Source organism: Marmota flaviventris, chromosome 2 (assembly GCF_047511675.1).
Source record: "Marmota flaviventris isolate mMarFla1 chromosome 2, mMarFla1.hap1, whole genome shotgun sequence".
NCBI classification, from domain to species: Eukaryota; Metazoa; Chordata; class Mammalia; order Rodentia; family Sciuridae; genus Marmota; species Marmota flaviventris.
Genome location: NC_092499.1, coordinates 137,255,647 through 137,268,299, shown reverse-complemented (window position 1 = coordinate 137,268,299; position 12,653 = coordinate 137,255,647). Strand labels below are relative to the sequence as shown.

Here is a 12,653-nt window from a genome sequence, read left to right as displayed (position 1 = left end):
ACTAGGGTGTGGAGAGCATTAATGAGCCTTGTTATCACTAGATCTGTCCTGAGAAGGGACATCTGATGAATACAATCCATTATTACTGCTTATGATCCTTCATCTCAGCACTCACAAGTATAGTTTGGAATCCTCGGTATTTTCCCATTTCAGCAAAATACTTTGCAGAGATTTTAATCCTATACTACAAGGTTATCTTGAACAAGTCTACCCAGAAGTATAGGTCCTACTCTCCTGAGACAGCCCACTGCAGACTGATATCTATACTGCCTAACCCCTCCACATAGCCATTGAATTGTGACTTTTGATGACTAAATCTTGAAAGCCCAATTGAGTTCCAAGCCCCACTTAGCTGTTGAGACAATGGTAGATTAGAATATTAGGTCATCCACATAGTTTTCTTCAAACAAAATTCAATTTACCACAATTAACACCAACACCCAACTCAGTCATGATGTTGAACTATGTTTGGGGAATTCAGAAAGCAAAGGGGAATCAATTGCCCTGGGCAAGATAAATTCCAAACAGCACAGTCCAAGAGTTGATGGCTACTCCAAGACCATAAAATCAGACCTTAACTTCTGACAGTTTAAATTGCAAATAAGTTTATAGGGCTAGAATCCTGGGAACTCTTCAGGAACACTACTCCCCTGAAGAGTAGCCCCACTTAATAAAAGACACTATGTTAGAGTTGGTGGGGGATACGAGGATAAAAACAACATCAACAAAAAAAATAACAGTGTAATCAAGCAGGATAAAAATCTAAACATATAAATTAGGGTCTCATAGGGATAGAAATTTTACTATACAAGGGTCCAAAAAGATCACAATGGGCTAGGTGATGAGGACAAGCTCTAGAGTGGTAGGATTTGAGCTGGGCTGGAATGATAGGCAGGATTCAGCATATGAAAATATGTGAAGTTGGGCTGGGAATGTAGCTCAAGTGGTAGTGTGCTCGCCTGGCATGCATGAGGCGCTGGGTTCGATCCCCAGTGCCACTTTAAAAAAATAATAATAAAATAAAGATGTTGTGTCCACCGAAAACTATAAAATAAATAATAAAAATTCTCTCTCTCTCTTAAAAAAAAAAAAAAAAAGTGAAGTCAAATTTGGGGAGAGTTCTGAGGTAGGAATTAGAAAAGTGATTAAGACCTGGCAGAAGCAGAGAGTATCTGGCAAGAAGCAATGCTACATAAAGCCAAGACAGGATAGGAACAAACTGTGGAGAGCCTTGAATATCTGACCAAGGGGTCAAAGGTAGTATAAGGAATAGTTCAGGAAAATGAATCTAATTCTAGTATGTAGAGTCCAAAAAAAAAAAAAAAAAAGGAATGGAGAATAAGGTTACAAAATCTGTTAGACACAATTGAAATCAAGAGACGTGAAAACTAAAGGCAATACTTGAATCATAATTAAAACTGGGATTTAAAAAAATATGGTATATAAAGAATATTCCAGGAAAATTGGGGAAGTTTTAATATAAACTAATATTGGAAAACAGGTTTTATTAATGTTAAATTTCCCAAGTGCATAATTAGACACAACATATTATGATGACCAGGAAACAGCTATAGGATTTGATGACTAGGAAATTATTCAAGAATTTTGGGCAGGAGTGAAAACCAGGTTATAGAGTTCTAGAAAGAGAATAGATGAAAGAGAACCAAAAGACTGAATGTAAACCACTCAGTCAAGAAATTTATCTTAAATGAAATATGGAAATGAAACTACAGTTAGGAGGGAGCAACAGATGCATAGGGAGAGCTGTAGTCTATGAGAGGTCAGAGTGATCTGGGGATTTAAAAACAGAAAAACAAAAACACCTCAAAAACCAGTTGTAAAAGCAAGATTATGATATACATTGAGAAGAGACAAGAAAAAAAGAAGATAAAAGCTGTGAAAAAAAGAATATTAACAAAAACAATTTAGGAAACTGACAAAGCACAAGATGAGAAATAAGCAACCTGCCACAGCAGCAAGAATTTGGTCCTATTTGATTTTTACATAGGCCTGCTACTCTAGCCACATCCACATAAGGTGATAGGCAGTTACCCAGGACTAGTTAATGCAGATATCCTATGGCTAAGGACTGATTCCCACCTTTCAACCCTAAGGTGGGGAGAGTCTTCAACTAAGAAAGATAGAGCTCACAGTGATACTCCTGTTGTCTTATGACAGGTCTTCTGCATATATAAGTAAAAATTTAAAAACCACACATGTGTGTGCACATGCAACTACACAGGTTCTATTATTAGTAGAAGGCATACCTGAATTAGGAACTGCTTTTATATGAGGGCAAAGATAAGCTGGAAATCTCATAAAAGGAAATCACCTGCTGAAAAACACCTTCGGACATTTTAAAGCTGACTAAGAGAAGATTCTGACTCCTTGCACCATCATTTTTCAAAAACCTCAGAAGATATGAACAGTCATTTCCCAGTGCCACATAAACTAAAAATAAACAGTTTTATAAACAGTAAGCTAAATTTGCAGCAGCAGCAAAATACTTTATGGAACTTATTTGAAGATAAGACATATGAGAACAAGCAACAATTTTATGGCCTTTTATTTCCTTTTAAAAGCCATGTCCAATAAAAATAGAACTGGAATTACTTTATGTCTTAGCAGATATCCTCATAGATGTTTAAAAAGCAGCATTAGAATAATGAGGCAAAAAAATCATGATTACCTCAGGAGATGGAAAAAAAAAGCTTTTAATAAAATTTAACATCCTTTCAAGATTAAAAACCCACCAGGAAGAGAAGGAAATTTTTTTTTCTTAACCTGATAAAAAATATTTACAAAAACTCTACAGCAAATACTATGTTTCACAGTGACAAGATGAAAGCTCTTTTTGAAAAGGTATAAGACATGATGACCACTATCCCCACTTCTATTCAATACAACACTGGAGATCCTAGTCAGCAGAATAAGGAAGAAAAGAAAAAAAAAAAGATGAAAAGGTACAAGGACTGGAAAGAAATAAGCAAAATGGTCACAGATAAAATGTCAGGAGCGTAAGCATTAAATATGAACTCTGTTTTTGATAACAAATAAAAACAAAGTTATTTTCTATATAACACCAATAAATAAAAATGATTCCAAGTACCATATTAAAAAAAACCAAACAGGTATCTAGGATTGGGGTATGGTTCAGTGGTAGAGCACTTGCCTAGTATATGTGAGGCTTTGGGTTTGATCACAAGCGCCACACTCACAAAAAAAGACAAATATAACATAAATCCCACATATATCTAGGGTAAAATTTATGAAAACATATGTAAAACTTCTATGGGGATAGAATTATAAATGTTCACTGAAAAACTTCAAAGACCTAAAGAAATGGAGAGAGATACCATACTATGGCTAAAATCTGATACTGTAAAAATGTAAATTCTCCTTAAACATTCCATGGATTTGATGCAATTCCAATCAAAATCCCAACAGGGATGTGTGTAGATCATTTATAAGCAGACTCTAAAAAGGAGAGAACAAGAGCAGCCAAGCTACTCTTAAAGAAGAAGAAAGAAGAAAGTGGGTATGTTTTCCTCTCTTTAAGATTTTTTTTTTTTTTTTTTACATTTGAATCAGATGAGGTATAATTTCTCTCTCAACAGTTTTAAAAACATCCTAAAAAACTATAGCAATTAAGACAGTGTGGTATGGAATAGAACTAGAAAAACAGGACAGAATATAGAAACAGAGCCACATAGATATGGATTCTTACATCATTATAGAGGTGGCACTAGAGGAAAAAGGAGAATCTTTATTTTTTAATATTTTTTTTAGTTGCAGATGAACACAATACCTTTATTTTATTTATTTATTTTTATGTGGTGCTGAGGATTGAAACCAGTGCCTCACACATGCTAGGCAAGCGCTCTAACACTGAGCCACAACCTCAGCCCTGAGAAAGGAGGATCTTTTCAAAAGGTGGTGCTAGAATCCTCAGATGTTTATATTAGGGAAGAAAGTGACATTAGACCTTACCATCTACTCAAGGTGAATTGCAATTTTAAAGATTTTACAGAAGTTTTTTTTTGTTGTTGTTGTTGTTTTATTTTTTGCATTACTGGGGCTCAAACCCAGGGTCTCACGCATGTTAGGTAAGTGCTCTACCACTGAGTTACATCCCCAGCACCAAAGACATTTTTATAACCATAGGGAAAGAAAAAGATTTCCCGAAAAAGACGTGAAAGCCCTTAAAAAAACTGATAAATTCTTCCCCAATTCAAATTAGGAACTTGTGTTCATCAGAAGTGGAATGATATTATAAACATAAGAGAAGAGCTAAGCATAGTGGCACATGCCTGCAATCCCAATTAGTAGAGAGGCTGAGGCAGGAGGATCTCAAGTTCAAAGCCTTAGCAACTTAGCAAGGACCTACGCAAATAGTGCCACCTCTATAATGATGTAAGAATCCATATCTATGTGGCTCTGTTTCTATATTCTGTCCTGTTTTTCTAGTTCTATTCCATACCACACTGTCTTAATTGCTTTCTTCTCAAAATTGAAGAAAAAAAAAAGTAAAAAGAGTCAGGGATGTGGCTCAGTGGTTAGATGCCCTTGGGTTCAATCCCTGGCACAAAAATAAAAAGAATTTCTATGACTGGACAGGGTGGCACATATTATCTCATCAACCTGAGATGCTAAGACAGGAAGACCGCAAATTCAAAGTCAGCCTCAGCAATTTAGTAAGGCTCTAAACAATTTAGTGTGACCCTGTCTCAAAATAAAAAAAATAAAAAGGGGAATGTAGCTCAATGGGTAAGCACCCCTGGGTTCAACCCCTGGTAATTACAATTAAAAATAAATAAACAAATAAATAAAAAAAGAACTTCTACAAATAGAATTTTAAAACAGATAATCTAATATAAAAATGAACAAAGACCAAGGTAATAAATACTTCACCAAAAAGGATCTCCCAGTGGCCAATAAACATAAGAAACAATGCTCATCTTTGTGAATTATCAGAGAAATTCCAGGCATGTCACAATGCAATACACTACACATCTACTACACTGATCAAAATTGTCCACTTGGGGGCACTCACTCTCCTTCACCCTTACTCAGGACCAAGACAGAGGAAGCTTCCGTGGCCATGCTTAATCCATGATTACCAATGCAGAAAAACAAGACAAACTTGTGTACAGCTCTTAAAAGTTGTTCTTAGAAGTGACATGCATCACTTTCACTCACATATCCTTAGCTAAATTCACATTTTGGTGGCTAAAACAAATCACACAGCTATAGTTAATTTAAGAGGGCACAGAATTATAATTTTACCATATGTCCTGAAGGAGAAAGACCTAGAAATATCTGATTAATGGTTCTGATGATGACCACACTGAGAATAAATTTCGGGTAAGGATATGGAGGCATGGGAATACTCAGCCCATTGGTGGGAATATAAATTAATAAAAGCACTCTGGAAAAGTTTGGAAATACCTACTAAAGGGGCAGGTACTGTGGCTTACATTGAGGCTTATCAGGTCTTGGGCCTCTTGTGCTTCCCCTTCTTCTCCTTAGGGACCCCACCTATGACCCACCAATTCCATTATCAAGAGTTATAACTGTTACAAGTGAAATGTATGATATCATAAACTTTTAATAATATTCATGCCAGAATATTTCATACACAATCTAAATCACACAATGAATAAATAAATTATAGTATATTCATATAATGGAATCCTATGCAGAATGAAATGAAACCTTCTAAGGCTACTCATGACAAATTGGATTCTTATAACCAACATCAAGCAAAGGAGTTAAGACATAAAACAGTATTTTGTAATTCTGAAAGTTACCTTGAAAGCATTCTCATGAACTAGGTTGGACTGGGGGGCTCCCTCTCTTCCAAATGAGAAGGGCTACACTCAATTTCAACTTTCCATAATACCTACCACTGTCTCCTCAAGGTGTAACAACCCATAAGTCCCCAAGTTTTTAGGTATCTAGCATCTCAAACTTCTATAAACAACTGATATACAGGGCTGGGGATGTGGCTCAAGCGGTAGCGCACTCGCCTGGCATGCGTGCGGCCCAGGTTCGATCCTCAGCACCACATATAAACAAAGATGTTGTGTCTGCCGAAAACTAAAAAATAAATATTAAAAAATTCTCTCTCTCTCTTAAAAAAAAAAAAAAAGCAAGAGTTCTTTCCTATTTAAAAAAAAAAACAACTGATATACAAATGCAGACTGTCTGGAGTCTTTAGAACTTTGTGTATCTCTGTACTCCCTACAGTTGCCTGATAAAGAAAGAACACTGGGGGAGCGGGCAAGGAGGAGCCACTCCAGCAGAAACTAGCCCCAACAAACATCCAGGGGGACAATGGGAGGATGAGGGATCTATACCTTCTCTTCTCTTGATTGGAAAAATTCCCTTTCACCCAGTAAAATCTATCCCTTAATCTTTGCTCAAGATATTGAAGAAATTCATCTCTGGCTTAATAAACATCAGGTAGTATCCACAAAGAAACTCACTTTGCACACCAGGTGGTAACCATCAAGGTAATACCTCATATTTTACAAAAAAAAATTTTTTTAGTTGTCAATGGACCTTTATTTTATTTATTTATTTACGTGGTACTGAGAATCGAACCCAGTACTTCACCATGCTAGGCAAGTGCTCTACTGCAGAGCCTAAAAATCCTAGCCCCATTTTACATTTTAATGGTGTTTTAAAATAATAATGACAAGGCATATGGAGACACTGCTCCATTCCCCTCATATTCTCAAGTTTCTTAATATTATTCTTTTTTTTTTTTTTCTGTCACTAGTATAGAAGAGAACTAGATTTGGACTATTTGCTCTTCTTAACAAAGTGTACAACATTGTAGCACATTTAATAACTGACAAGCACAAAATAATTCTAGTATTTGCAAAGAGAAAGGGCCAAGAGATTTCTGAAATTTCCAAGATCCTTTCAAATGAAAGGGAGAGTGACTACCTCAAAAGTATCAGTGAGCTCTGGATACTTTGCAAACTCTCAGAGTTCCAAGTCAGGTCTATCTAAGGAATAGGGTTCCATGATTCTCCTGCACCAAGTTGCTGATAAAGCCGAAGCCGAAGCCAGAGTCAAGCTGAATGTTCAAAGAAAACTTTACTCCTTTCCAACATCCAAACAAGAACCCACTGACTGCAACAGCCCCAAAAGTGGCATCTGCAAAGCCTGGTCGAGTCAACTGAGACTTAAGAAGATCCTACTGGAAAACAAGAGATTTCCCCCAGATGGCAGCTGCTACCAAAGATGGACCTCAAAACTGCTCTGTCATGATAAAAACAGATTAATAAAGGATCATGGCCAATGAGCAGTAGTTTCCCCAAAGTTCTAACTTGCTCCAAGGGCCATGAACCACAGTGACAACAATTAGCTAATTTACCACAAACAGCACTAGGGACAGCACATGCCCAGCTGGATGAAATGTTTCTATCCCCTTGCTGGCTATCATCTATGTTTAACTTGGCATGCTAGGACACAGGCCATGTCCCAGTTATGCTAGAAAAAAAATCTAAGAACACTACTTGTTCTGAATTCTGACTCGGAGTGTGCTTTCCTACAGAGTATTGCCTGACCTCAAATTATGTCACAGGTATATTAGTCACTACATTACCCCTTAGGAAAGATATAAATTTTACTAAGTCAAAGCCCTGGTATTATAATTATTCCAAAGATTCATTATCATTTTGGCTTATGCCTATGAAACTTATTTTATAAGCAATATAAAACTATGTGGCCACTTACTCTAGAGTTATCACTGCTCTACACCAAGAAGCCTATGAACAGATGAACCACAATATAGGCCCAGTGATAATCTTGTAGATGTTAAAACAATTGATAGATCTTAGAAAAAAAAAAAAGCCCTAAACCAAAGTTATTAAACATAAATAGGTCATAGGACTATATCAGAGTAAAACGAAGAGAAAGAACATGAAGATGTAAAGGTGGCTAAAGATGCTATAGGCTCACAGTTTTTCAGTAACCCTGGTTTGAGAGAGAATGTACCTTATCCATATGGAAGATCAAATCCAATTCACAAACATTTTCAAAACACTTATCCAGAGTCTCCACAAAAACCTAGAAAACAAGGAGAAATAAAGAACAGAAATGAGAACATATTCACAGATTAATATAAATATTACATTTCAAAGTAAAAGGAGCATAACGATAAATCTCAAAAACAAAGAAATCCTCCCTTTTGTTTCCACAATTAGCCGTATTTATCCCAATTCAGGGGGACAACCTAAGACAGGAAAACCTTATTTTTGGTACAACAGTACAACCAAGTAGACACATGTGGCATTCTTTCCTTTTTATTATAAGATGCTAATTGCATAAAATAATAACAAGTTAAAATATCAACTATTTATAATTCCATGTCCTTTTCCTAAGCCTCAGTATACACCTCTACAAAAAAAATTTCATTATTGCAACGTTAACAATAGTTGTCTGTTCCTTTTAATTAATATTAACTTTAAAATATATTTTGATGAATCAACAATATTCACATTTAACTTTTACACTACTTTTCACTTTGTTGTGGTTGTTACCAGGGATTGAACCCAGGGGTGCTCAACTATTGAGCCACATCCCCAGCCCTTTCTATTTTTTGAGATGGCCTCATTAAGTTGTGGAGGCTGGCTTTGAACTTGCAATGCTCCTGCTTTTAGCCTCCCAAGTTGCTGGGATGACAGGCATGCACCACCATACCTGGCTATTTTTTAATTTAACTTTTTAGTATAATATAAAAGTGTTCAAATGATAAAGGCACGTCTTAATTAATTTTCAGAATGAAAATAATCATGTGACTACTATCCAGATACCTTAACTTTTTTTTTTTTGGTGGTAGTGCTAGGGAACAAACATAGCTCTTACACATTGTAGGCTACCACTAAGCTACATCCTCAGTCCTTCCTTACTTTCTGATTTCTCTCTCAGAGAATAACCTAATTTCAATAGCCTTGTAGTCAGCAATGTCATTAGTTGTTCAGTGCTGCATGAAAACAGGTCTTACTTGAGGTTTCCAACTGACCCAAATCAGGAATGTCTTTCTGCTGTGGCCCAAGGTAGGTGACATAGGCAAACTGTCCTGTGGTGGCTATTAGGGAGATCCACTAGGGCCTAATGCACTCTGCTGGGGTTGATCTTGCTCTGTCTCTTCTCCATGAAAGGTATGGTTACATCCAATGCTCAACAGTTGTATTTTCCTTGGTGACTCTTGATATCAAGATGCAGGGAACAGAGAAGCTTTTGAAGTCCTGCCCTGGGATTGCTAACCAGTGCTCAGTCTTCTGGATTTTTGTTTTTGTTTTGTTTATTTTTCCACCCCTATTTTCTATCTCTGTCCATTCTCAAAGTTACTTACCTTGATTTTCTAACACTTAACTGAGGTAGGTTCTTATTTCTTTTCCATTTCCTCTCAGAGAACATTTTGTTCTGTGTTTTCATTTATTTAGCATTCATTTTTGTCTGTCATATTTCTCTGTAGGTTTTATTCATTTTACCATTTCACTTTTTTTTCTGTGAATGGTGTCCACTTTTTCTAAGTTGCTTTCTTACTATTTGTTCATTTCATCTCTTTCTTCCATTTCACATTATCTTCCTCTAATCAACTTTTTTTTTCCATTCATAAAAACAAAAAACAGATTGGAAATGCTGTACAATCATGCTACTTGTTGACCACTCCCCAAACATTTAAAATTTTTGCTTAGATTGGTCAAATTCTTCAGTGAATTCTTTCTATTTTCTGCCTGGAAAGCAAAGCACTGGCTGCTAGAAATTTGGGAGCCAATGGGGGAAAAGAGCTGGAAAGTTAGTATCAGAGGCATACATTCATTTAATCCCTCTGATTTGCATTACTGATTATGCCTAGTATCCCCCAAACCAGAGAACTTCCTTTTTTTAGTAGTTATAGATGGACAGAATGCCTTTATTTTATTTGTTTATTTTTATGTGGTGCTAAGGATCAAACCCAGTGCCTCACTAGGCAAGCACTCTGCCACTGAGCTACAAGCCCCAGTCCCCAGAGACACTTTCTTTAACCCTCTGTAAGAATTAAACCTCTAGACTCATACTTGGGGCAAGGTAATTGCCCAGACAACTGGAAATGTCTATAGGACTTAGGGATCTAACTGGTTCCCAAACAGCTTTTTCTGTTCACTCCACACCCACACCCCTGTTGAGATTATGCTGCAAGCTCTATGTCCTTTTGGGACTCTGTAACGCGTTATCAGGTAGGCTGTCAGCTTTCCTTGTCAGCTGCTTCCTTGGGCTCAGAAGCCCTCTGCTGCTTCCTTGGGGTAATCTACTTTGCAAATATATAAAAGCTACAAGTAAAATAAACTCTCACATAGTCAGCCTTCTGTATTTACAGGTTCCCTATCAGCAAATTCAATTAACTGTGGAAGGAAAAACAAAAAAACTGTGTACTGAACATGTTCAGGCTTTTTCTTATTGTTATTCCCTCAACAATACATTATAACAACTATTTACACAGTATTACCCTCTACTAGATATTGTAAGTAATCTATAAGTGATTTAAAGTATATGGAAGGGTGGGGTAGGGGTTAAATGCAAATAGTATGCCACTTTATAAGCAGAACCAATCCTCTGAAGATATGATAGGACAACTACTGTATGTACAATTTTTTTTTTATCTGCTGGTTTGTTATTTCCACCTCCTAAACAAGAAAGAAGGTTATGTAGATACTCTTTGGAAGATCTTACCTTCGGCACATAATCCAGCACAAATAAGCTGGGCAGTAATGATAATAAAAATATTTTTTTCAAAAAAACAAGCAATGGCAAAACTACTGGAGAACATTTTTATAACCTAGGAGCTGTAAGTCAAAAGATCAAGAAATTTAACTCCATAAAGTTAAAAAACCAATAGATTGAAGAAAATATCTGTAATAAATGTAACAAAAAAATGATTTAGATCCATGAAGTTAGGGGAAAAAACCCAATACACACAAATGGGTTGTGTGTGAATAAAAAATAAAAAATGAATAAAACTAATGAGCCATAGATAAGTGGATAAATGGTGCAGTCAGACATTTCCAAATTCCAATGGCCAGTAAACACAAAAAGATACATAGCCTCACTAGTTTTCAGGAAAGTTTTAGAAAAAACAAGGAATTGACTGTTTTCACCCATCAGATAGGCAAAAAATTGAAAATATTCTTAAAATTCAAAAAAGTCTGTGAGTTTATGGGGAAACAAGCACATTATAATCCATTAGTAAGCATATCAAAGGCAAATCCCTTTTTAGGAGGTAATGTGGCAATATTTGACAACTTGGAAAGCCCATCTGGGCTGTGGCTCAACAGTAGAATACTGACCAATATGCATCAAGGCCCTGGGTTTGAGTCTCAGCATTGCAAAATAAAATTAAAAAGTTACAAAAACTAAAAATAAAAATCACTCCCTTATTAAAGCAATGATTACGATTTTAAGAATCTATTCTAAGGAAATTAATACATGTGCACAGAGATATATTTGCAGGATGTCACTGCAGTATCACTTGCAATAGAAACTGGGAAAATCCTAGATGCCCACAAGTAGGGTTCTAAATAAAATATGATGATACATCCATATTATGGGAAATCATGCACATTAAAAAGAATGCATAAATGTAGAAAAAGCTCTGAGACTTATTAATGTGATAAAAAACAAACTGTAGAACTATGCATACAGTATGATTACTTTTTATTTAAAAATATGTAATATATATAGAGAGTACATGTGTATTCGTGCATTAAAAAACTTGGTAGTAATTACCTTCACAAGGGGAATGGTGTATAAGAAAAGGATGAATACTAAGGGTGAGAACTTTTCCATTCTACCCAATAAGATGAGCTGTTTGAATCTTTACAGCAAGAATTATTCATACACTATCCGTGTAACTTTAAAAACTCAAAATAAAAACAAAATATACTTGAGGGCTGGAGTTGTAGCTCACTGGCAGGTGCTTGCCTAGCATGTGTGAGGCACTGGGTGCGATCCTCAACATCACATATAATAAATAAGTAAAATAAAGGTATTTTAAAAATGGTTGAAATTCTAGAAACAGGCTTAAATTTATATAGAAATTAACTTTAATTAGGAGTAGCAAAACAATGGGAGACTGAATAATTTACAATCATTACTGGAGAAACTGGATAAAGGGATGGACAGAATGTAAATTAAATTAGATCCATATCTTAGCATATATGAAAAGAAATCTGATTTGTGTTTAACAGATTAATAATACATATTTTTTAAATTGGAAATAAATGGTTTAGAATTTTGTCCCAATTGTGACAGGAAGCTGGGCCTGGTACACACCTCTAATCCCAGTGGCTCAGGAGGCTGAAGCAGGAGGATTCCAAGTTCAAAGCCAGCCTCAGCAATTTAGTGAGGCCCTAAACAACTTAGTGAGACCCTATCTCAAAATAAAATAAAATATAAAAATGAAGGTGTGGCTCAGTGATTAAACACTCCTGGGTTCAATCCCTGATACAAAAAAAAAAAAAAAAGAACCAATTGTGACAGGAAGATTAATTAACTATTGAAGAAGTAGAAAAGGTAAGTGTAAAGTAGATAATTTCAACTATACTGAGATGTAAATAATGAATAGTAACTAATTACGAATTAAAAGAAAAGTTACG

The 12,653-nt window shown here is 35.7% G+C and overlaps 1 protein-coding gene across 2 annotated transcripts in view; it reads right to left on the bottom strand.

Annotated features, from left to right (window-relative positions):
* Ap3s2 (adaptor related protein complex 3 subunit sigma 2) overlaps nt 1-12,653 on the bottom strand; it is a 48,818-nt gene that overhangs the window by 24,889 nt on the left and 11,276 nt on the right. For both annotated transcript variants that reach the window (XM_027920347.2, XM_027920355.2), the window contains exon 4: nt 8,011-8,082. In XM_027920347.2, the coding sequence (XP_027776148.1) occupies nt 8,011-8,082 (72 nt within the window). The remainder of the gene's footprint in view (nt 1-8,010; nt 8,083-12,653) is intronic.